The 25,807-nt window shown below is 42.6% G+C and overlaps 1 protein-coding gene across 1 annotated transcript; it reads left to right on the top strand.

Annotated features, from left to right (window-relative positions):
* Positions 1 to 4,751: 4,751 nt before the first annotated feature.
* On the top strand, positions 4,752 to 25,116 carry cckbrb (cholecystokinin B receptor b; the record flags this gene model as incomplete). Its single annotated transcript, XM_080412147.1, has 5 exons — positions 4,752 to 4,890; positions 15,017 to 15,265; positions 17,431 to 17,692; positions 21,345 to 21,472; positions 23,925 to 25,116. The coding sequence occupies 5 exons, from the start codon at positions 4,752 to 4,754 to the stop codon at positions 24,476 to 24,478; spliced, it is 1,332 nt and encodes a 443-aa protein (XP_080268273.1). The 3' UTR covers positions 24,479 to 25,116.
* Between the last annotated feature and the right edge of the window lie 691 nt (positions 25,117 to 25,807).

Genomic DNA, 25,807 nt, shown 5'->3' on the forward strand with positions numbered 1-25,807 from the left:
TGTGAAATTGCCACAACTCCCTTTAGGGATCTCATCCAGGAAAGTTGGAGGTGTAATAGGATCCAAGTCCGATCTCACTGACACGTGATATGGTTGAATCTTTATGGATAGCAATTAGCAAGTTACACGGTGTGCAATTTGTGAACGACGTAGTAATGTCAACATCAACAGCTAGATTTTCATGTTGGTCCTCCGCCTCTGCAACCTTGTTCCTTCCAGACACTCCTGTGTGCAAAGTGCAAATCTAGGTCAACCATACATGATCGCACTGTCGCACACCACAACATACAAACACAACTGCAAAAATACAAGCATCGGGGCAGGGTCACACATCCACATCTGAACGGGAGTAGGTAACGCATGCAGAGGCGTGCATGCATGCATGCAGTTACCCTTGTTGTCTTGTGGATTATGGGCAGAGCAGGAGTGATGCACATGGAAATCAATTTGCTGGTGTGTAGATTGTTTGTTAATTAACCCTAGCACAGCATGTGCCCAAATGTGCTGACTGTCACCCTGACCACCAACCAACAACCTATAAAACCATGGCCGTCCTTGATGACTGAGGTGTGTGTGTGTTAGTGTGTGTGTGTGTGTGTGTGTGTGTGTGTGTGTGTGTGTGTGCACGGTTCCTTAGGTGTTCCACAGTATATGGTTGCTGTATATCCTTATCTGTGGGAGAGTCCTTTGGTGAGATAGGGCTTATCTTTCATAGAACTGGGCTGGAAGTGGAACGAAGTTGACCAAAAAACTGAAGAGAGCAACCCCAAACACCTAGTAATGGTTAATTCATTATTGTACTGAGCTCACAGGCAAAGTTAATTTATAATAAAGACCTGGTATGGTCCTGCTGGATTAAGGTACTTCTTACTCAATCCACAGGATTCAAGTATCACTTAGTTCTCAATGGTGTTTGTAGCCTTGACGTAACAGACTCAGTTGTTATCCATTTAAGAACATTATGGAAATCAATAACGAATTCCCCTCTTTTTCATCCACTCCTCTTATTCACCCACGTGTGCTTCTAGACGTAATTTGAGAGTGATGTAACTTATTTGAGATTGGGAGAGGGCAGTATTAACAACATTAAAGGATAGGATTCCTGGGGATTGAGGAGAGAGATATATTGCCGCCCTAGTTTGTGTTTGGGATTTGGTGACCATCTGAGGTTGTCCGGTGTTCTGCTGAACACACTACTGCCATCTACTGTTATTATGAGGACATGAGGTCCTAGAAGGCCTATGTACTTTTCTAGTGTTCATAGATCAAATGTCTGGATGTTGCCTGTGGAGTATAATTTGTTTAATTAAGATCATCATCATAAATTCAAACCATCCTACTATCCTACTATATTACTACTATAAGTCTCTGTCTGTCCTCAGTCATTTACATGCATTTTTCTCTTGGGTTGACCGATCAATCTGAAAACACACATGGGCATTGGCTGTTGGCATATGCAGGGAGTGACAAAGCCGATTTTCTGGACTGAAGAAAAAAATCATTTTTAACTTATGTCCCAAATTTTGTCTCTCATGCATTTCTCAGTGGGTTGGCCAATCGATCTGAAAATGCACATGTGAATTGACCATTGGCATATTCAGTGACTGATTTTGCACTTTTTCCAAACTTAAGGTGTTTAGTAGCATTTTTGCCACAGGCTATGGGTCTGTAGTCGTGGTCCCATAGCCCAGAAGGACTGCCATGCCCTGGCTTTATTGGTTGTTGATTGGTTGTCAGGGTGACTGTGGTAAGTAATGTTGGCTCTGCTGTGTTAGGGTTAATTAACAAACTACACACCAGCAAATTGATTTCCATGTGCATCACTCCTGCACTGCCCACAATCCGCAAGACAACATGGGTAATTGGCACGTTTGACACCTCTGCAAGCGTTGGCTACTCCCCTTCAGATGTGGATGAGTGACAGTGCCCTGATGCTTGTATATTTGCCGTTGCTCATTTGATTTTGCTATTTTTGTCTCATCTGTTTAAGGAAATAGGTAGCTGATATAATGCACTTTTACCTTAGCGCTAGGTATACTCTTGGTTGCTTGTTTTTGCAGAAAATGCACTTAAGACTTCTGGTGATTAGTAGTTTTCGTTCCCTACCTATGTTGAATGCACTTATTGTAAGTCGCTTTGGATAAAAGCGTCTGCTAAATGACTGTAATGTAATGTTGTGTTTGTGTGTTGTGGTGTTTTGATCATGACTTAGATTTACTCATTGCACAGGAGGTTTTTGAGTGTCTGGAAGGAACAGGGTTGTAGAGGCGGAGGACCAACATGAAAATCTAGCCTATGTTGACTTGATTCCCAATATCCAACGTAAGTTGTATGCAGTAGATGTAAGACCCAGTAGTGTTTTCCACAGGGCAAACATTCATGAATGCTGAACTGAGAACATTCCCTCTTCTACTCTTCCCCCCAGCCTCCTGGCTACATAAGGGCCTGGGAGCCACATGTTTGAACAATCGATCCCGGGGTACAGAAGCCACCGCCAGAGGAGAGATGGAGTGTGTGGAAGGAGACAGAAATCCTCTTCGGCTTGACTTAACACTCATGCATTTCACTATCCATTACCCTCAGTCATCACCTTTCATGTTTACCAGAGAGAGAGAGACAGAGCTGTACTTAAGTGATGCTGGCGGCCCTGGGCAACTGCTACCCATTTGATTTCTGGCATACTGTAATCTCTAAGGCATCAAGCTACCTGCGCCTTCATGTTCTGTAGAGTTCCACATGGCGGTGATTACCTCTGACCTGCCATCATCAGCACCGGTGCACCTGTAATCAACATGTCATGCCAGGCTGTCATTAGTCCCTCTGCAGGGAACACGAAGCTCTCTGTTTCTCTTGATTGGCATCCCAAGATGGCTTGTTTAGCTGGGGTAATTGGCCCTGTTCATTGACTGCCTTATACCCAGATGTAATTAAACCAACAGAAAGATAAGACATGGCCCTCTAGAAATAATGGATTTTTTTCTCTCTGAGGGAGAGTCATTTTAACATTCAGTGGCCTGGCAGGCAGGGCCCCACTGTCCACAGTAATAACACACCTCAGCAAGCAGCTACGGGTCCATGTCATGATTGCACAGGTGGCATGGAATAAGCAAGGAGAAAGAAATGAAAACGCAGGGGGTAAGCTGTATAATTATACTAGCTCATGGCTCATTTGTTTCTGTTTTGTGTTGGAGGTTGATAGAGGGATTTGTGATGATTAGTGATGAAGATGAGAAAGTTCAAAGACCTTTTACAATCCAGTGCTTTGCTGATTTAATGACTCCCCCGCCACCAGAAACTTTGGGCTGCCGCAGCATTGGGGATCTTGTGAGGGATGAAAATCCACGCATGAAAGGCCACAGTTTGTGACGTGAATATAAAACATGGAAAACTGGGTCCCCACTCCCCGGAATTGAGCAATGCTTCCCCATGTGCATTTACCCACCCAGCAGCTGAACTACTGTACAATACCACCTGAGGGCATCACTGCGGTGCACATGTAGCAGTATTGGCTCAGAGCCTCTGCCTGATGACCAAAAAAAAGCCTAACAGGCCATCTCCCCTGCTCGAGGGGGAATTCCCCTTTAGGCTAGTGGATAAGACTTTGGCTTTCCACGCGGGAGACCCGGGCGTTACACTGGGGCTGTGACCCGGATCGGATTTCCCGGCGCCGGGAGGTCAAAAAGGGGGTGCGTGTAGCAGTAGGCCTAGTGGCTCAGACCCTCTGACCAAAAGCCTAATTGCTAGTTGATAAGATGCTGGCTTTCCACGTGGGAGACCCGGGTTCGATTCCCAAGCGTTACACACACGTATATGATATATGACTCCATCCATCCATCAGCTTCATCCAGAGTCGACCTTCCATGCCGCCCCACCCGGACACACCCATCAAATCTACAAACAGGTCCCCCCGCTCAACACCTCGCCCCCTCCTGTGCATCACCCTCCCTCTTTATGACTCCACTTGGCTCCAGCGTTGCCATGTCAGCTTATTACAAGCGACTTTGGCCTTCTTTTTCTGTGAAGTTGCTTGTAAAAATTGGTAGTTGTGGGTTGCGTTTTTTTTTGGGCTTGTTTCTAAAGTGTAGTTGTTGCTTATTTGGGCTTATTTCTAAATGTCGTTGGAACCAGTGGATCTCAAACATTTTCATGTAGCCTATTTGTCTGCGGACTGAAAATATTTTTTTTGCCAGGGACCTCTTGTACCAGATTTGTGTTGTCAACATTCTTTTGAAAATAGCAGATCTACAAGCTCACAACGCCTCGCATCGCGACACGTTGTGAGCTTGTAGATTGTCTATTTTCAAATAGCCCATGCATATAGGTTTAAAAAGTGCTCATGTGGCCTAAGTTGCTTATTTTGGGCTTGTTTTCCTATACCTGGTTGCTTATTTCTCTCACAAAACCTGGCAACACACTGCATATGACTCCACTTGTCTGTCTCTCTCTGGCTGCAGAGTCAGACCATGCATCTGGCGGCCAGAGGCATAGATAGAGAGCTCCAAGGAGTCCTTGAGCTCCGTGTGAGAATCCACACTGACAGACTGATCCATAGAAGTTAAACAGGGCACGAGAGAAAAAAACTAAATGACAGTTGTTAATTTTGGCATGGCGTTGCCCCTTTAGACCAACAACTTAGCCTCTTCATAATGGGCTTTTGATCAGTTCTCTAGTTGTCATTACCAAGCAGAAGCACTCCTGAAAAGTCATAGAAGAATGCTCATTTTTAACTGTTTGTTGTAAAAACCCACGACATGGATTTCTATTCTCTGAATGAGACGGCTGACTGTGCCGCTGCGCTCCAGAATGGAACCGTTGATGGAAGCCTGGAGCCCTGGAACATCACCTGTGGAAACACGTTCACGGTCCGCGGACCAGAGCGCAGACAGAGAGGTGAGCGGTTCATAGTGAGTGTGAGTCTACATTACGCACCGTTTATTATGTAGTAGCAGTGGTGGAAAAAGTACTTGAATTCTTTACTTAAGTAAAAGTACCAATACTGCAATATAAAAATACTCTGTTGCAAGTAAAAGTCCAGAATTCAAAATGTACTTGAGTAAAAGTACAAAAGTATTGGCATCAAAATGTACTTAAAGTACCAAAAGTAAAAGTACTAAAATGTTTGAAAATAGCAGATCTACAAGCTCACAACGCGTGGCGTTGTGAGCTTGTAGATCGGCTATTTTCAAATAGCCTAGGTATAAAATAGGTTTAAAGTGGTTAATGTATGTTTCATAATATAATGTATATCTGAAAAGTAACTAGTAACTAAAGTTGTCAAATAATTGTAGTGGAGTAAAAGTACTATATTTGCCTCTGAGATGTAGTGGAGTAGAAGTAAAAGTACTGAAAACTGGAAATACTCAAGTAAAGTACAAATGCGTAAAAATGTTACTTAAGTACAGTACTTGAGTAAATGTACTTCGTTACTTTACACCAGTGTGTAGAAGACAAAGTAGGCTATATGTCGAGATTTGAATAAAAGCACTGAACGATTTTTTCCCCTAAAAAATGTCATAATCTCAAGAAGAAACGATAAATCAGTGGTTTTCAACCTCTTTCATATGAAGGTCCATTAATTATTTGGGGTTTGATGAGATTTTTAGACTCTCAGACCCAAAATACCCAAATATTTTGTTATCGTTGGATAAGATTTTGTCCCCAATTCCATGTGACTTGAGACAACACCAAGTAACACTTCTTCTACATTCTTTAATTGGGTAGACTTCTTGTAAATTAAGTAATGCAGATGTTTAACAATAATTTTACTCTCGAGAGCGTAGAAATGAAACCAAATGGACGCGTAAGAGTTAAAGATCTATAAGGGTCCTTTTGGTTACCAACTGGTTGAGAACCACTGGGCTACATAAAATAAATAAAACAATTGATCAGTAGGCTATGGGCATCATGCGCAAATCGTATCCTTGTAAATGAATCAGGATTCTGGTCATCATTACTGGATGGAAAAGCATAGCTACTTAATTATAGTTGCCTATTTTATGTTATAGTCTGTGTTTTTTTGTGTTTTTTTCTTTTCTTTTTCTATTTAACAAGATGAAACATGAAAGAGACAGAACTGTAGATAAAGACAATTCTCAAAGCCCGGAACAAAACCCCAAAGTATATTTGACAATTGTCAATTTCTCACCTCTCATAAATTCAGCATTTATTTTCAAACTGGCTATGTAACGAAAAGTGCCCTGTTGCCAAATTCAGGTGGTTATTGTAGATATACTTCGGCGTATCATCGTGCTCCTCTGGGCTGGTCATCATGATGCTGCTACAGCTGTTACTTTATCAGTCAACTCTTTCTATTCTCGTCCGCCTAAATATGCCTAATGGTTCCTCTGCAACTGTTGCGCTAAAGAAGCCGAGTGATGACGAGAGCAAAAGGATTCCTTCTGCTTGATCTATCACTCACAGGGGGGGGGCATTTTTTACTTGAGTAAAAGTATCAATACAGCAATGTAGAAATACTCCTTTACAAGTCCAAAATTTACTTGAGTAAAAGTACAAAAGTATTGGTATCAAAATGTACTTAAAGTACCAAAAGTAGAAAGTACTCGTTGTGCAGAATGTTTTCAAATGTATGAAATGTTTACAAATCTTTTGAAAATAGTAGATCTACAAGCTCACAATGTGTTGCATGAACTCCCATTGTAAATGGCCAAAATGTCTATATAGGGCTGAAGTGGGTAATGTATGTTTTGTAATAATAATCTAAATCTACAAGTAACTAGTAAAGTTGTAAAATAATTGTAGTGGAGTAAAGTATAATATTTAAGTAAAAGTACTGAAAATTGGACCTACTCAAGTAAAGTAATAATACCTCAACATTTTACTTAAGTACAGTACTTGAGTAAATGTACTTAGTTACTTAACACCACTGCTCACAGGGGGGCACCATAGTCCTGTCTAAAAAAAGAGAGACGCCTATAGGCTATTATAGTCCATGAGCCAGAGCCCCAAAATTGAGCAAAAATTATCGAAAGAGTGGGCAAAACCAAACCTATATTAAATTGTTCATAGGGTCAATACGAGTAAATAAATATATGATAACCTCTCCACAGGAGCAGCTTTTTCATGGTTATCACACATTTTGTCATTTTCCCCATACGTACATGACAGGTGAAAAAATGACAAAATTTAAAAAAGAGTTATCATAATGAAACTTCCTGAGTTGATTACTTACATGAAGACAATGATTTATCGTATTACAAGTTTTCTGAAATTGTATATTTAAATATGCAAATTAGGCATTTAGTCCATGAGCCAGAGCCCCAAAATTGAGCAGATATTGAATATTCCCTCGTTAAAAACCTTTGAATCCAACATCTTAACAAAATGAAATAAGTATGTTGACTCTGGCTTTGTCCAATGTTGATTCTGGAAAGTTATGCAAATTTGGGCATATTTTCCTATGCCTAATTTGCATATTTAAATATACAATTTCAGAAAACTTGTAATACGATAAATCATTGTCTTCATGTAAGTAATCAACTCAGGAAGTTTCATTATGATAACTCTTTTTTAAATTTTGTCATTTTTTCACCTGTCATGTACGTATGGGGAAAATAACAAAATGTGTGATAACCATGAAAAAGCTGCTCCTGTGGAAAGGTTATCATATATTTATTTACTCGTATTGACCCTATGAACAATTTAATATAGGTTTGGTTTTGCCCACTCTTTCGATAATTTTTGCTCAATTTTGGGGCTCTGGCTCATGGACTATTATAGGGCACCTAGGCGCGAGTGTGAATATTATATAGCCTATAACACATTTCTCCCTGATTATAGCTGTGCACATTTTTGATTAAGCATTTCACAACTTGTAACATAATATTCAACACACTTGGTATATAATTAGTCTGCACAAACACACGAGATGTGGAAGTCACAAACAATGTTGGCGCTGTAATTTTTATCGCTTGCTCAGCCACTCAGAACATCACTCTCCCACCATATTCAGTCTTTCTTCACTCATGACTCTCTACCCCCCACCCCCCCTCTCTCCGCCTGTTCCACCGCCTCTCCCCCCTGTTTTATTCCATCACTCAGCTTGTATTTATGGGGCAGGCTGAAGCTGAGAGCCAAGATGTACCACAATCAGAACGGACCCCAGACGGCTCCATCATTAAGTAGACTTTAACAGCTGGCTTCTCACACCTGCCACACCATTTTAATAAAAGGGTAATTCAGCTTGTTTATTCATTTATTATATATATATATATATATATATATATATATATATATATATATATATATATATATATATATATATATATATATATATATGTGTATATATATAAACACATTTGGCGAAACCCACATTTCTCCTGCCTCTTTTTTGAGACGTATTCCCAACAGAAGACGTTTGCAAATAAGGGCAATCTGGAGATGTGCATATTTGAGCAGCATGGCTCATTTGCCATATCCTAAACATGGCTTGAGACAAGCTCTCAAATGCAATCAATGAATTGTTAAGTTAAGTTAAGATATATAGATAAGTTATGCATGACAATGTGTTAATCAATAACTGACCTTCTTGACCTTTGACCACCAAATTGCACCATATGCGGCAGATATTACGCAAGAGATTGAATATCGAATAAAGACCTTCAGTCTTCATTTGATTATGATACAGTGTATTGAGTCTTTGCGGACAGAGTTACATACATACTGCACATAAGACAAACAGACAACCTATTATAGTTCTGCATTCGCTTGTGGCTTGACAAAAAATACCTCCTTCACGTTTTGTCTCTCTCTCTCTCTCTCTCTCCCAGACTCCTCATTTCCACACCCCACCCCTCCTGTCTGTACAGTATACCTCCCATCTCCATCATTCACTCTCTCTCATCAGTCATCACACTCTACTACCTGAGAGCTGAGATTTTTAATAAATACAGTACCCACACTGATGTGCAGCAACACATTTCAGTTTGTCGACTGAATGAAAGTGCACAATGGTAAAATGCTCGGTATTGAATGGATATTTCACTTTCAAATAAAATAAATGGAAAAAGTAATGGAAAAATCACGGCCCCCTCACGCATTAGAATGTCCTTCTAATGCGTGAGGGGATTTCCATTACTTTCATTACTTTTTTCATTTATTTATTTGATTTCCATTACTTCCATTACTTTTTTCATTTATTTATTTGATATATTTTTTCATGTTTATTTTATTTGAAAGTGAAATATTCCTTTAATTCAACTCTTAGAGTACAAATGCAACCATTTCCATTTGTACACTCTCAGAGTTGCACTCAGATGAATGAACTGAGGATTTTGCAGTGTACCACATGGTCTTTCTGTTTTGAGTTTTACTCTGCTGGTCAGTGGGTAGAAATCTTTGTCTCTGGTGTCAGTGGTGGCTTGACTGTTCTTGGGTGAGCTTTGGTTCAGTGAAGGCCGATATGACATTTACTTTGCTGATTAGCAAACTGGCCGTGACATTTAACAAAATCTCACTCAGACATGAGCAGTTGAAGAGCTGGCTTTTCTCCTCGAAGGTGAGGTGTAACAGGGCCAATTGGGATGGACACTGACGTGTGTGTGTGTGTGTGTGTGTGCGTGTGTGTGCGTGTGTGTGTGTGTGTGTGTGTGTGTGTGTGTGTGTGTGTGTGTGTGTGTGTGTGTGTGTGTGTGTGTGTGTGTGTGTGTGTGTGTGTGTGTGTGTGTGTGTGTGTGTGTGTGTGAGAGAGTGTGTGCGAGACTGAACATCAAGTCACCCCAGCTAGTCATAATCAAAAGGTGTCATTAGGAGAACAGATGATACATAAAATATTCATGGTTTGGCTTATTCGTGTTAATTAATGTTATGGATTATTAATTCAAGTAATAATGTCGCAGCAATTCTAATGTTAGTAGTTTCTGCCCTTGCTGTGCAAATTCACCACATTTTATTTATTTTGCAGTTTGAATGTCATTTTACCAATGGATCTCTTTAACAAACCACTGGCAACATTTTTAAAATAGTAATGAGAAAAACCTGATATTTTAACTAACATCAGATTTGACAAACATTTAAGTTTTAATTTAGATTTGAATTTGTTAATGTGCATTCCTTTTGCCGCGCTCCCTTCTCTCATGTTGCGTGTGTGTGTGTGTGTGTGTGTGTGTGTGTGTGTGTGTGTGTGTGTGTGTGTGTGTGTGTGTGTGTGTGTGTGTGTGTGTGTGTGTGTGTGTGTGTGTGTGTGTGTGTGTGTGTGTGTGTGTGTGTGTGTGTGTGTGTGTGCCTGCATGCGTGTGCGTCTGCATGCGTGTGCGTGCGTGCGTGCGTGGGTTTGGTGCAGACATCCTGTAGGTTTGTTTTGTATTGTATACACGTGAGTGCTAGCATGTTTACTCTAGTGTTAAACAGTGATGTCTGCAGGGCCAGTGTGGAGGTCTCTCCACCCGTAACTTCTGCTCAACTGGCTTCTCCTAAACACTCAAAACTAAATAATGCTTGTTAATAGGATGTTCGTTTGAAGTGCTTACCTCATATTCTTCTTATTGCTATTACTACTTTACTAGTTTTTTTTTCTTTCTTGAATCTTAGCCTTGAATCTCTCTACTCTTACCTGTCCCGTGTTTCATGCCTACTGGGGTGCTGCTACTGTATGACACCTGCATTTCTATACAAGATCAATAAAGGTCTGTCTCTCTATCTTGCAGTAGTGGGAGTGGGGGTGGTATCACTTTGAGAATTATGAAATATCATGGGCATAGTTCAACATTCAAACATTGCAGTGAAAGGTTCAATATTCTTCTAACAGTACCACTCTATAAAATATGAAACATTCTCATGAGCCATATAGGCGGTATTCCAGTACCACTCTTCATGAAATAAAAAGCTTAATCGAAAATTGTGCACTCTCGTACCTCAACCGCTCAATGCCATGAATCAGTGGACTAAAATGTAGGAAAGAAACAAATAGTCAGGAGCACAGTAAAATCCTCATGGTTACATGAGTGTAGGAGTGAACCCAGATCCAGTGTATTCTCTGATGAAGGTCTGGCCATCTGATACTGTAGACTGAAAGCTCAAAATAAAGTGAGTGGAGATTTGTTCTATTGGTTTACGCGTTCAGAGTTAAATGAACTGATTTTACCGTACCATTTATGGTGTGTATTTTGACCGAGAGGCAGTCACCCAGTTCGTAAGGTGATGAAGAATATATTGCCTCTGGTCTTCACAAGGCGGCAGCAGCTATTGTAAATTCAAACCTGTCAAATGTGCTGGTGAGGGAGTTATCACTGTTCCCTGCAGAGCCAGCAAGCACACAGGAAAGCTAATTGGCTTCGATTAGGCTGAAGCCCACGTAACATTTTTCATTAGGCAGAGAGAGAGAGAGAGAGATAGAAGGGAGACAGAGAGTATTTGGGTAGTGTACACTTGTCCCGTGCCTTTTAACTGTCTGCATGCATGCATCCTGCATATGCACATGCCAAAGTGTGCACAGACTCAAGTCAATTAGTACATTGGTATGCAGTGCATGCACGCACGCACGCACGCACACACACACACACACACACACACACACACACACACACACACACACACTTACACACTTACACACTTACACACTTACACACTTACACACTTACACGCACACACACAGACACACACGTTCAATTAATTCATCTTCCTTAATTAAAAAGTTCTTAATGGCTGCCATTTCTGTGCACTCTCTAATGAGCCAATAGTGATCAACAGAATAGAATCCAAGGGGAACACAATAGTGTTACTGCGGTTTATTTGTGTGTGTGAACAAGATAATCCATTACATGTTATTAGTCAAAGAAGATGTGTGTGCACAATATGCGTGCATGTGTGTGTGTGTGAGAGAAATACTGTAGAGAGAGGTTGATTGGTTAACATAATTACTCTGTCTGAGTGACAGATCCAGGCAAGCCTCAAACCATCGCGAGAGCTGCTGATGATAGAAGCTCCAATTCAGAATGGTAGGATTCCTGTAGTGGTGCAAAAGTTAATTGAACTAATCCATTTGATTGAATTTAAAAGTGCATCCATTCTGGGCGCACATGATGCACCCTAAAAGTAACCGATTCCTATTCCGTGTCGTTATAGGTGAAAGGCGTATTTCTTTTAAAATAATGTTAAAAAATAGTTCAAATAGCCAATCTACAAGCTTACAACACGTTGCATCGCTCATTGTGAGCATGTAGATTGGCTATTTTAACTAATGCGCATGACACTGTTGTCCGACCAAGTATAAAATAATGATTAATCGATTTGTTGATATATGAAAATTACTAAATATTTGTAAAAAATATGCGCTTCTCTATTATTTGATTAACCGAAAAAGTAATCAATAGAATAATGGCTAGATGGGATTGCGGAAAGCATTGGCACGATAGCCAGATGCATGGAGATGACTGGAAACGACACTGGGACGACGACGACCTAGAGAGAGTTGGTAATGATTTGGCAGCAGTCAGCCGAGAATAATCTTTAAATGACCATATGGGCTCGAGAATGCATTTAGGTGGTGTATGTGTGTGTGGAAATAGTATGGACAACAACAACTTAATTTACAACATTAATTTAAGCATATTTATTTTATTTTTTGTTTTCGCCCACTGCCTCAGGTTTGTTGTTGTTGATTTGTTCTCTTAATTGAGAGTCGAATGAGAGAAAGCAGAAATGGAAAATAGCCTCTTCTCTCGCATGCAACTTGTCAACCCCTAAGGGGAACTTTGCTGGTAGATATACAGCAGATGCAAGAGTGCGTTGGTGTCTCTGAGTATTTTCATGATGCACTTACTGTATGCACACTCGTGAGTGTGTGTGTGTGTGTGTGTGTGTGTGTGTGTGTGTGTGTGTGTGTATACAGCTTGTGTGTGTCTGGCCAGTGTCCTTCGTATTCGTGCTTGTGTGCACTGGGACACGTTCTGGTGCTGTTAATCCCCTAGGGCATGCCATGCACGCCGTAGGCAACCCGTTTTGGTGTGTGCCCAGAGTACCGTTTCTCAACAGAAGGTAAGTGGATGTTGACTGACAGGGGCGAGAACTGGGGCTTTAACAGGATGTGACCCGGGGAAGCTTCTAATCCCAGAGGGCTCAGGCTCTGTGATGCTTGCCATTCCAAAAGGCTGCCACAGCTCACTTAGTTTCTGTGAGACTAGTAGATGTGCTGGCACGGTGATGTAATAGCATAAATTCGGTCCAGCCAGTGTGCGTGTCCAACAGCATCTGTCCTGTTTATCAGACAGTATAACCCTTGATCACTATGGACTTTTATCTGAATGCTAAACATTTAAATACAGTATGAAAAACTGTAGATTGGTGACAGCTGATATCTTCAGCTAACCACACGAACCCTAATGTCCCTATTCACAGTAGGCAAACATTCGGTGAAACTAGCAAAAATAGCAGATCTACAAGCTCACAACAAGGCGTGTTGCGCCGTGTTGTGAGCTTTAGAATGGCTTTTTTTGTTATGAAAAAGGTGTTAAAGATGAGTGATTGAATATGACTCACTTGTCAGTCATTTCTCAGATGTAGGCACCGAAGGACCGAGTATAATTGGTAATGTCATACTGATGTATAACCAGAAGTTAGTCCACTGACAGTGAGTAAGAACATGACTGTGGGTATGCATCCAAATAAGCTTTGTATTTGAGATTTCAACCCAGAAAACCATCTGTACCAATGGATTCTGTCACACTTTCAAACTTTTCCAGCACATAGTGCACAGTAAATTCCCGAATTTTGTTCAACTTTCAGGGATAAACTAACGATTAGGATTTTGCTGTGTGTAGCTGTATACTGGGGACATACCAGATTAGCAGTCACAACACTGTTCTTGTTTGTGGATATGGTCGACAGTTGTTAATGCTTAATGATAAAGACCTTCCTGCAGCATTGGAACACCATATTTCAAAGCTAGAATTCAGATAAATACAAGCAATGAATTGGCACATTATGTTCCAACTTCTTCTCAATTACTGTCTACTGTAAATGTCATTCTTTCAATCACATGGAAAGCAATTTGAATTAGTTGCCACTCATGCAGGAAAAATAAATCGCTTGAAGAAATCACTGTTGCTTTCCACACGTGAACCATTTTAATATGGTTAATGCAGGGGCCTGAACTGCTTTCGTGTTTTTCATGTCCCCATCAATGTACAATAAATTGAGTAAAAGACAACGCACACACACGCAAATTATCTAGTTACACGAGGGCAGGTTGACGCAGGGTATTTGGATCAATACAGACAGAGTGGTAGTATTGATTTGTATGTAAAGACAGTGCTGATGCATTTGTTCAACAAGACGACCTTGTTAATGGGGACTCTCCTTGAACCACTGCAAGAAGCCCTCTCAGTGTCTCAGAGTTTTAGACTGGGCCCCTGGGTCAACATGCAGTTTACAGGTGATGAGTGGGTGAAATTATTTTCCGTACAAACCCATCTGTTCTATAGTGTTCAAGTTGTCGGTCTGTCTGTCTGTGAGTATGTCTGTGAAGATTATGCCCATGCAGTATATGGGCATAATGTTCACAGTACTGTGCAAATCCCCCTCTCCCTATACAGTACCACTCTCTGTATCTGGCCTATGCACACAAATTAATATACAAGGTAAAGGTAATTTAAAAGTGTGTGTGTGTGTGTGTGTGTGTGTGTGTGTGCGCGTGTGTGCGTGTGTGTGGTATATATATAAATATAAACACTGGTAATAAGTGAACATCAACAACGTACTATAGAGGAGCTTTCAAATGTTATGGACGGGGTGGGGTATGAATGGGTGTCATAAGGCAGTGAAATCAAAAGGAAATGATTGGATTGGATTGGATTGGAAATGCACAAGAACTGCCTCCAGCAGGCCAGAGGGCAAGGCAACAAGAGAGGATAACAGTAAACATGAAAAGGATATATGCCAATGTATTGTTGATGTTGCTGCACTGCCTCTGCAATGGCATCTCTAACATCTAATCCCTTTTACCACTGTTGTCTCCCTGCTTCTTCTCATTGTCCTCCCCCCCCCCCCACCCCCTCTGTACCAGAGGACCACACGCTGCGGATCTTGCTCTACTCACTCATCTTCCTGCTGAGTGTCTTTGGTAACCTCCTGATCATCGTGGTGCTGACGGTCAACAAGCGCATGCGCACCGTCACCAACTCCTTCCTGCTGTCGCTGGCTGTCAGCGATCTGATGATGGCTGTCTTCTGTATGCCCTTCAACATCATCCCCAACATCCTCAAGGACTTCATCTTTGGAGCCGCCATGTGCAGGATAGTGGCCTACCTCATGGGTGAGGCGGTGTGGTGGTGGAGGACAATGGGGTATTGGGGGTTTGGGATTGGTTTTGAGGTGGTTTCGGAGTGGAATGGATGGTGCTAAGCACAAAATGCTATTTTCGGCGCACAACTAAGTATAGGTCATCCTACAGTATATGGTGGGATGGCAGACTGCATGGGAAAGGTGAGTGTTGGAAGAGGATCAAGGTGAGAGGGAGGAATATGAGAGGAGTGGTAGAAATATTGCAGGTAAATAACAAAGGGTAGAGGGGAAAAAGGCGCTTTCACCGATAATCCTCGCGATCATCCATCCTCTTTATTCAGTGCTCTATTATTAATTGCTACCAAATATCAAGTCTGTGAAAGAGTTATTGCTAACTAAGCTAGGCAAGGTGTTGCTTTTAGCAAAAAACACTGACTTTTTACTCACTTTGGAGCAAGTGTGCAAGATTTGTACTTTGACTTTCAAGCTCCTTTGCACTTTCTTTTATGAAACCCCATGGTATACAAGAGACGGTACGTGATAAAATCAAAAAAGCTAGAGTGCATGAAAGGGGAGAAGGAAATGAAGAGAGTAGATGAATCGCTGGAGTCGAATATTGGGACAGTAACAAAGGACCGGCTGAGTTTAGATGGATCTTGTGCGATAGAGAAATGACAGAGAATGTGGCGAGAGTAAAACAAAATGGTGCAGTGACATGGCTAGAATAACAAGAGAGGTGGATGGTAGGCTACTTATTGATAGAAAAGTCTGAATAGAAGATGTGCAATAGATAAAACGCACGTGCGGGTTTCCACAACAGGGGCTGTGAATGAGAGACAGCCGTCATTAGAAGGCACTGTGGAAAAGTGGACAGGCTCTGGAGAGATTGCTCTTTGCTTCAGCTGGCCGTGCTCTCCACCTGCTTCCGGGGGTCCAGACAGTGTGACGGATCACTGAGCCCTGGCTCATTTCTATTTCTTTTTTCTTTCTTTGTGTCTATCTCCATTTCCCTTGTACATACAGTAGGCTACACACACCACTGCCCATCCATGGTCTCTCTGCCATACGCACGCACGCACGCACGCACGCACGCACGCACGCACGCACGCACGCACGCACGCACGCACGCACACACACACACACGCACACACACACACACACAGTGTTTGTATTATATTCTGGCAAAGGATGTGGTTTTGAGGAGAGTAATTTCCCCCGTCTTGCCTGTAAGGAGGGAGACGTGAGATCATATCAGCAGTGACCCAGGCCAATGTGATTTCCCCCACCACATGACCCCAATAAACCATCTACTCCTCCTCTCCTCCATGCATCACATTCATTCCTCACAGAAGCAGAATGTATAAGAAGTTATACCACCCAGAAAATGCATTTTGCTCCCTGGGGAGCTGAGAGTGGAGTTTGGTATTTCTGGTCGGTTTAAAGAACTCCATAACGCCTCACACCTAATTAATTTATTGTGTTCCACTTCATTATATTCAGTAGAAAAGTGTGGAGAGACTGGAAAGATGACGTGATCGCAGGTCATAAGCTGGATTCAAACACAGTTTTTGTCTGTGTACATATTATGTACATGTACGTACAAGCGGTCAGGATACCTGCTTGATTTGTATGTCTTGGCCTACGGCCATGAAAAACACTTTAAAATGCTCCAATTGTATTCACAGCAGCAACAGAACGACATTTCGACCTTGCAGTCTTTTTCAAGCTAGTACAAGAACAGGAAATGACATATTTATATATTGAAGGTACACAGTTGTGGACATACTGGTTACTAGCCCCACCTGGTGACCAGGGGTGGTACAGCCAAGCCATCTATAAAACAGGATTTGTTTGTTTTTATGTATGTCCCCTCAAAAGTATACCAATCACTGCTTATATCACTGAGTGTGTCACGTCTCAAAACAGAAGCACCACCAGCCATGAAAGCCTGAACTGCCTGGTGAAGTAAAAGTGAAAGTGATACTTATGAACAGTGTGAAATTAGTTGGAATCTATGCATGTGAAATAATACGTTTTAATAGTATGGCATAAATGACAGACATTATAGAATGGCCACTTGAAGTCCGTTACAGATACAGAATAGTGAGAATACAGATACAAACACAGATGGCTCCAGTACATACAGCAGCAACTATTTCATTCTCGGTCTCTTTGTTGGGGGGGGTTATCCTACAGGTATATCCGTGAGCATCTCCACGTTCAGCCTGGTCGCCATAGCGATTGAGCGTTACAGCGCCATCTGCAACCCTCTGAAGTCTCGGGCGTGGCAAACGCGCTCCCATGCCTATCGGGTCATAGCCGCTACCTGGCTTCTCGCCTTCATCTTAATGATCCCTTATCCCATCATCAGCCAACTAGAACCTTTCCGGCGTCCTGACAACACCACCGCTCATCAGTGTCGCCACATATGGCCGCAAGTCAAGGCAGAGCAGACCTGGTAAGCTGTGTGTGTGTGTGTGTGTGTGTGTGTGTGTGTGTGTGTGTGTGTGTGTGTGTGTGTGTGTGTGTGTGTGTGTGTGTGTGTGTGTGTGTGTGTGTGTGTGTGTGTGTGTGTGTGTGTGTGTGTGTGTGTGTGAGAGTGTGTGTGTATTTGTTTAATGAACTAGTCCTTCTGACTCTCTGGTATCTACAGCTGTATCTGGTATATCTTACGCATCTGGTATTTGATGGTATTGATGTATCTCTACCTTGATGGGAACACATGGAGTCAAGGAAATATGTTTATGCATAATTATGAAATGAGGGAGGCATTACCCGTATTTACAAGCGTTAGACATTTATAATCGATAAGCTTTAGATAAATGAACATGTGCTTGCTTTTACATACAAAGTAAACTCTTCGGTATTAATTTAAAGTCATACTGGGTAACATTCATTTTTCTTTTTGGCGACGCCACTGGCGAAGTCCCGGTCCTTACAGCGTTTCAAAACGAGTGCTGCAGGGTTCTAGAGTGCCCGACGATATTTTGGAACGTAACAAGTCCTCAGAAACTGCATTTATTAATGTTAAAATGCTTTATTTTTTTACATTTCTGGTGCCTATGTCCTTTTAGTGCGAATTGTGCAGACAGACACTTGCAAATAAAATAGTGTTTAATAATGTTTAGAGAAGTTGTCAAAAAACACATTTATGTGGAATGACTTTTGTGAAAAATATACTGGTGAAAGATTATATCAAAAATAGCTTTTGTTTAATTGAAAACGTTCCAATTGACACTGAGGCGCTCGGGTGGCGCAAGAGTAAAGTACCCGTAAAACACCAGAGTCTAGGGGTTCGACCCGGGTTGGCCAGGCGTCTATGCTAACTGGCTTGTGTTTGGGATAGGGAACCAGACAGTGAGGGTGATATTTGTCACTCCACCTACTCCTACGGGCTGGGGCAGCACCTGTCAGCGGGTGTCAGGGACCGAGTTGGTCGGAAGGAGAGACACAGGGAAACTTTGATGGTTTTTAAAAATTTTGTTTTTTGTTTTATTTTTTTTGTGCTTTGTTGCAAATAAATGATTTAACAGATAACAAAAAATAAGGGTGCTCAAAATAAATGAAATCAAATTAAATAACTAAACAGAAACTGGACAGATCAACACAACTGAACTCTGAACTAACCGAAATCACATGAGGTGGACATATACTGTATAGGGACGGGTCAGACCACTGTTAACACAAAGGGGGAAAAGACACAGACTACCATTGAAACACATTCTAATAACCATAGACATATAAAGGTAGACGCCTCCTTCGGCTCTGAGGCGTGCGTATCTCGGCCGTGCTTCCACTTCCTTCCGCTTCAGCAGGGCAAGCTGGAAACTTCCGTGTGCGTCACAGAAGGGGGCGTTCGGTAGGCCAATCAGAGGCAGGTGGGGCGGGTCTTTTCTTAAGAGGAAGCCGCGCAGCAATTAGTCAGTTAGACGCGCTGTGATTGGCCAGTAGTCAGGCCCGGATTTATAGGAGTTGAGGCCCGTGGGCTAGAGTAATTTTCGAGGCCCCCCTGGCGCGCATGCACATGCACGCCCCGTTCAAGCGCGCGCGCTTGAAAATGTTTCAGTTTTTTCTGGTTGTTTTTCTTTTTATTTCGGGTTTAATTCACAATTTGGTCATATTTTTTTTTTTGATTGATCATTAAAAAATAAAAAAATAAAAATTATTTTATTTTATTTAATTTTTTTCACCCAAAAATTGGAGGCCCCCCCCAGTTGGGGGCCCGTGGGCTGCAGCCCACCCTAGCCCAACGGTAAGTCCTGCCAGTAGTCAACGCGATGTGATTGGCCAGTAGTCAAACAGCCCTGCGGAAGAGCCTTGTATTGAGATACCAGTCGCTCCAATGAACTGCAGAGGCCAATGAGGTATCTAGGTTTCTATATCTATGCTAATAACCCCTGCCCCTCCCCTGGGGTGCAGAGGGACTGTGGTGCAGTCCACTTGTCCACATTAGCTGCAGATCTGGAACAGCTGATCCCCATTCCTTTGGCCAGCCCATCATGTCCATTTCTGTCAGCAGCCTCCCACAGAACATACATTATTGTCTCCGCCAGGCCGAAAGGCATGGCGAGAGAGTATGTTTTCGCCCCTGTCCGTCCGTCCGTCCGTCCGTCCGTCCGTGTGTCCGTCCGTGTGTCCGTCCGTCCTGTCTGTGTGTTAGCACCAAATCTCCGGCACCGTTGGCCCGGTCGCTGCCAAACTGTGCACACACACTCCCTGGATGCCAATTCAGAACCTCTGCCTCAAATTTCTCACATGGGCCTGTTATAGCGCCACCAGGAGGCCGATTTGTGCAAAACCCATTTTTTCCCATTACTCCTACAGTTTTTAACCAAACCTCATGCAAATCGGTACACAGTATCTCTATAGTCATGTGATCAACCCTGATCTGTCCGATTTCCCATATTCCATCCTCATTGGCTAAGGTTACCATCCAAAGTTTGCAGGATTGGTCGGTTTTCAACAAACTGCCTCAAATCATGAACGCAGCTTGCCATTTCCATAAAATTGCACACGCACATTCCCACTATGCCGAGGAAGAAATGGCACTTAAAACTTTTCACATCAGCCTCATGGTGGCGCTATAACAGACCGATTTGCATTTTTTACTATAACTGCACCGATCTGCGTGAAACTTTGCACACCTACTCCCTAGAGGCCAAGGAAAAACATCTGCACTGCATTTTTCACATCTGCTTTTTACAGCGCCACCAGGAGGCCGACTTATGTCAAATACATTTTTGGATATTAATCCTTCAGATTTTATCCAAACATCACGCAAATCGGTACACAGTATCTCTATAGTCATGTGATCAAGACGCATCTGTCCGATATTTCATATTCCATCCTGATTGACTAAGTTTGACTTCCAAAGTTTGCAGGATTGGTCCGTTTTGAACAAAATGTCTGAAATCATGAACGCGGTGTGCGATTTCCGTGAAAATTTGCACGCATATTCCCACTAGGCCGAGGAAGACATGCCACCCTTTTCACATTGGCCTATTATAGCGCCACCAGGAGGCCACAATAACTTACCTGACCTGGCGGAGACCTGTGCTCCGAGGAGCACTTTTTCTAGTTCTCAGATGTGTTGCTGCTGAGTCAGCCATCACAGCGGGGAATGTTGAACGGTAGCAGTAGGACAAAGGCGCTACGCCCTCCCAGTGGGGCTCCTCACTGGCAGGTGAGCCAGTAGGATACAACAGTAGTTACAATTCAGAAATGAGAGGGGAGGACTTTGATTGGTAGACAAAAGGGAAATAATTGGCTAGCCAAAAACTAAAAACACTTCAGGAATTGACTGTGTACTATATGGTTACGTTTTTAGAAAAATATACTAAAACATCTTGGAGAACAATTTCTAGCCTGGAAACTAGAGAAATCTGCCAGTGCAAAAAAAATAAATGGAAATGCAGGTTCCACACAGAGATTCCAGACTAATATCTACACAGTGAAATTAGCCTGGTCATGCTAGGATAAACAATTTCATGTTGCTGCCCTTAGAAGTGGCACCTATAGACTTTCACCTCAGCTAGGGTTAATAAATGCACACATTCATGGGGCTGTTGTATTATTTGTTTATTTGCTGTACTGTCTCTTGTGTGTCTCAGGTTCATTCTGCTGCTGCTGGTGCTGTTTGTTATCCCCGGGGTGGTGATGATCGTGGCCTATGGTCTCATCTCCAGGGAACTCTACAGAGGCATGCAGTTTGAGATTGGCCAGAAGAAGGAGTCCACAGGTGAGAAGCCTAACTCTGAGTACACTAGCACACTGTAAAATCCAGGTTCATTTGGTTCCATTTTTACACTTAGAGTTACAGAACAAAATGGCCCATTTGGTTCCATTTGTCTCAGAGTTAAATTAACACTCCGGATTATTTTGCGTAGGAAACATTTGCTTTCTCCATGAGATAAACTGACTTGATTAATCTATTTGAGTCTTATTCTTGATTTCACCAATGAAAGTCATTTCACTCTTAAAGAGAAGCTGTAAATCAGATAGGTAAAAGATTTAGAACCCTTGAATGGAAATAAGACTAGAGGATTTGGGGATGCAACAAAGTTAGCACAATGGTGCCGGTCCCAGCAGTTATACTGACAGATACAAGCACAGATAGAAAATGAATTATTGTTGTGAATTATACATAATGTGTAGAAGTGACTGAATAGTTTCCCCTCGAACGATGTGTTCCAGAAAGCTGTTACTCCTAGTTAGACGCCACCTTCTACTGGAAGGGTCTCTTCCTGGTTTATCTGAATAATGATTTCATATTCAAAATATACATTATCGCTATAATCATTACAACGTGTGCAGGTTAAGTGTATCATAACCTTTTGTGGGCATGCGAGAGCCTGTCTGGTATGAACTAATCTGGAGAACGTTTGCTGATGCCCCATTAGGGGATGGAATTGGCTGGCGGCCGCAGGTCTAGACTCTGGACATCACCATCTGTTTGGTCTCAGAGAAGAGAAATACAAGAGGGAGGGGCTGGGGTTGCCAGGTGAAACAAAAAAAGAAAACAACAACTGTATTGATATGTTAAGTGCTTTTAAATTGCCCTGCTTTACACAGATCAGATTTTATCGGGAGACTTGTCGGGAGAGAATACAGTTCTTCCTCTGAAACACAGTATGCGACCTTGAACCTGCCCTGAGGTGAAAATAAATTGTATTTATTTTATATTTATACAAGCACTTTGTGCTTGTTGGTCCCTCCGTGTCCCTCTCTCTGTATGTATTAACAATTTTTTTTTCTAAAGAGAAAAAAACAAAAAAATAATACATCGGGCCCCCCTGTCTTGGTAGCCGCGCGAAACATCACAGACCCCTTCAGACCCCATATAGATCCACCGGCGTGCTCCCTGTGGCTTTTGTTTTTTCATGAACCTGCTTGCTTGTTTCTGGCACTTGTTTTTTTCCAACCTGGCATCCTGACTAACTGGCGAGTCGGTTCGGGTGACTGTTGGAGGCAGCGTGTAGACGCTGGCGCGGGTAACCAATAATGTATTTGCATGGCACGAAAATGAAGGACATATTAGCGTGAGTGTGGTGGGATAGAGACATGACCAAACAAAAAGGTAATCAAGAGCGGGGTTGAAGCGAAGGGCTCGCGTCTGTTGTTGTTGTGGCGATGCAGAGAGATTTCAATGGCCGCCGCTTCGTGTAGCGTCGGCTGTGGCCGTCGGCGCTCGGGTGTGCTCACGGTAAACGGTGCGAAAGTGTTTCCCTGTCCGGTGTGTTCATTAATGTGGTGAGTTGAATTAAATGTGCTGCGAGGAGGCAAATGTGTAGTGAGCAATGAGAAGAAGCCTACGCCACCCGTAAATTCATCGCGCACGTTGTGGCTAGTGTTTTGGTGACATGTGATATGTTGTTGTTGTGTTTAGTCCGAAACAATGGAATGAGTGTGTCGTCGGAAGCGGCGAGAGTTAACTATCCCAATGTATAGGTAGATGCACCAATTTCCCATGAGAGATGTAAAGAGCTTCTGTTTGGACGAATCACTGCTCTGTCCATTAAGGTGAGCAGCTGCATTAATAAGAGCTCCGGAAGAAATATCCTGAGAGAACCTAATTGGTTGTAATCGTTAGAAATGGATGAGAACAAACTGACACAGCAATGATGACGCAGCACAGATAGAGCTGGGATCTGTTCATGTGTGTGTCTGTGTTCTCTGTATTGTTGTTTTAAACAATACATGTATTCCAACACAGTAGAATCCTGTATTCCAACACAGTAAAATCCTGAGTGTTCATTTCATCATTACCGGGTCCCTTTTCATTAATCTCTGCAAGTGCCAAAAAGAACGTGTCAATATGCAACCACTTTTACAGTAGATCTACTACTGGTCCAACTAACGTCCTGTGGCTATGAATACCACACTACTCTTTCATGGCTCTATGTAGACGTTTCAGTGCCATGGATTGACAGACGCTGATTGGCTCTTTAACTTTTTGGTTTCTGCAAAACATCCACCCAGCGCTTGGGGCCAGACCGGTCTGCAGAAGACACATGATAATGTGAATTCACGCGACCGGGATGGTTTACCAGGCTACACTATCAGTATTATGGGCATGATTCCTGGCAGCGATTACCTTTCCTTACTTTCAGTAAGATTGAGCACTCCAACCCTACGCTCTCCGAAGACAAACTCACTCTCTCGCGTCTCTCCTCTGCTTTTTTCCCGCGCAGTCGTGAAGAACGGCCTGGTCTCCACCTCGTCCAGCGGAAGCGACGACGGTGACGGCTGCTACGTCCACGCGGCCCACCAGCGGCCAAACCCCTCCGTGGAGATGTCCACCTTGTCTGCCCCGGGCGGGGTTGCCCGGGCGGAGCGCCCGCGCAGCAATACCACGGAGGCCAAGCTGGAGGCCAAGAAGCGGGTGATCCGCATGTTGGTGGTGATTGTCGTGCTGTTCTTCCTGTGCTGGATGCCGCTGTACTGCGCCAACACCTGGAAAGCCTTCGACAATGATTCTGCCGTACTCGCCCTCTCCGGCACGCCCATCTCCTTCATTCACCTGCTGTCTTACACCTCGGCGTGCGTCAACCCCATCATCTACTGCTTCATGAACACGCGCTTCCGCAAGGCACTGCTCTCCACTTTCGCCTGCTGCCGCGTCCCCTGCCGCCGCCGGAGCCGCAGGCACCACCGCGGGCTGCGGGACGAGGAGGATGCCATGGCGACGGGGACGTCCATGTCAAAGTTCAGCTACACCACGGTCAGCACCGTGGGCACCTGCTGAGAGAGACGGATGGAGGTGCCGTCCGTGGGCGATGGTCACTGTGGCAACGCACCACACATCCTTTTACTCACAGCGGGGAGGAAGAGAGCAGAGCGATGGAAGCATAATGATAGGGTCAGGTCGGCTCACAGTCAGCGTGTGAGGCTGTGTAAAGGTGCGCAAAGAAAACCCAGTCTACGTGTACAGAGTACAGACACACAGATAAAGATATGCTGTAAAAGCTCAACAGTAATTTTTTTTCATTAAATAAAAAATAAATAAGAGAAAAACAATCGCATACAATCAGTTAACTTTTTTCATGTTGTACCAAGTCAGTTTGCTTTCTATTTCTACATGGGACACGCATGTGTATGTGTGTCTTTGTGATTATGTGATGCAGGCAATGTCGGTGGTGTTAGTGGTTTTTGGGGGGCAAGATAAGTTAACCATTACAGTAACTCATGTAGCATTAGTAATTGGGAGACCATTTGTTTTGTGATTCATTAGTTTGACTTATTTTTTCCGGTCACAGCTGCTTAATGTTCATACAGTACGCGTTGATGATGGTATTGACCTATGCCTTGTGTGGACTAAGTGCGTGCTTGTAAATGCTATGTTCTTTTGTCTCAATGAATTCCTTTATTTATGATGGACCCTATAACCACAGGCAACATTACAAACGATCAGTTTTTAACCTGGGGTTATAAAAAAAGGAGGAGCTGGACACTCCCTGATGATAGGTGATGAAGATGATGTATGTAGTTTTATTTCACTGCCCCAAACATCCCATTTTGCCACTAAAGACAATGGCCCACAATGTAAATGGCTTTTGGGATTTTTCTGTGTGTATGCTGCAGTGTTTGTGTGTCTTGTGGCCTTGCACAGAACAGCACATGTCTGATCTTTAATGAGTCTACTCTATTTCATAACTACACAAAGTTTGTAGGCCTACTATATCCGCTAATATTGACAACATTTATTTTCACAAAACTGTGGAGGGCTATGGTCGGCCAGGGAAAATCTAGTACATTTAGTGGCAACAGAGTATTTTTTCTACTGTATATCCCAGCATATAATTGGTACAGTATACAATAATGTAAACCAATTTGGCCCTACATTGGGAGGATAAAATAAAGGTGGCTTATAAATAAATACAAATAAAACTTGTAGACTAAGATAAGATATAATTTTGGTATAGATTTTTCAGTCAACTGAAGTACTGTAGTAACAAAAATAGACACAGAAAGGCACCTAAATCCCATCATCCCTCTTATATTCCTGTTTTTGTTTTTCCTACAGTATGTGATTATTTCCATCATAACAGACCTTCACAGAAATAGCATACAGCAA

Source organism: Gymnoscopelus braueri, assembly GCF_963280865.1.
Source record: "Gymnoscopelus braueri genome assembly, chromosome: 18".
NCBI lineage: Eukaryota > Metazoa > Chordata > Actinopteri > Myctophiformes > Myctophidae > Gymnoscopelus > Gymnoscopelus braueri.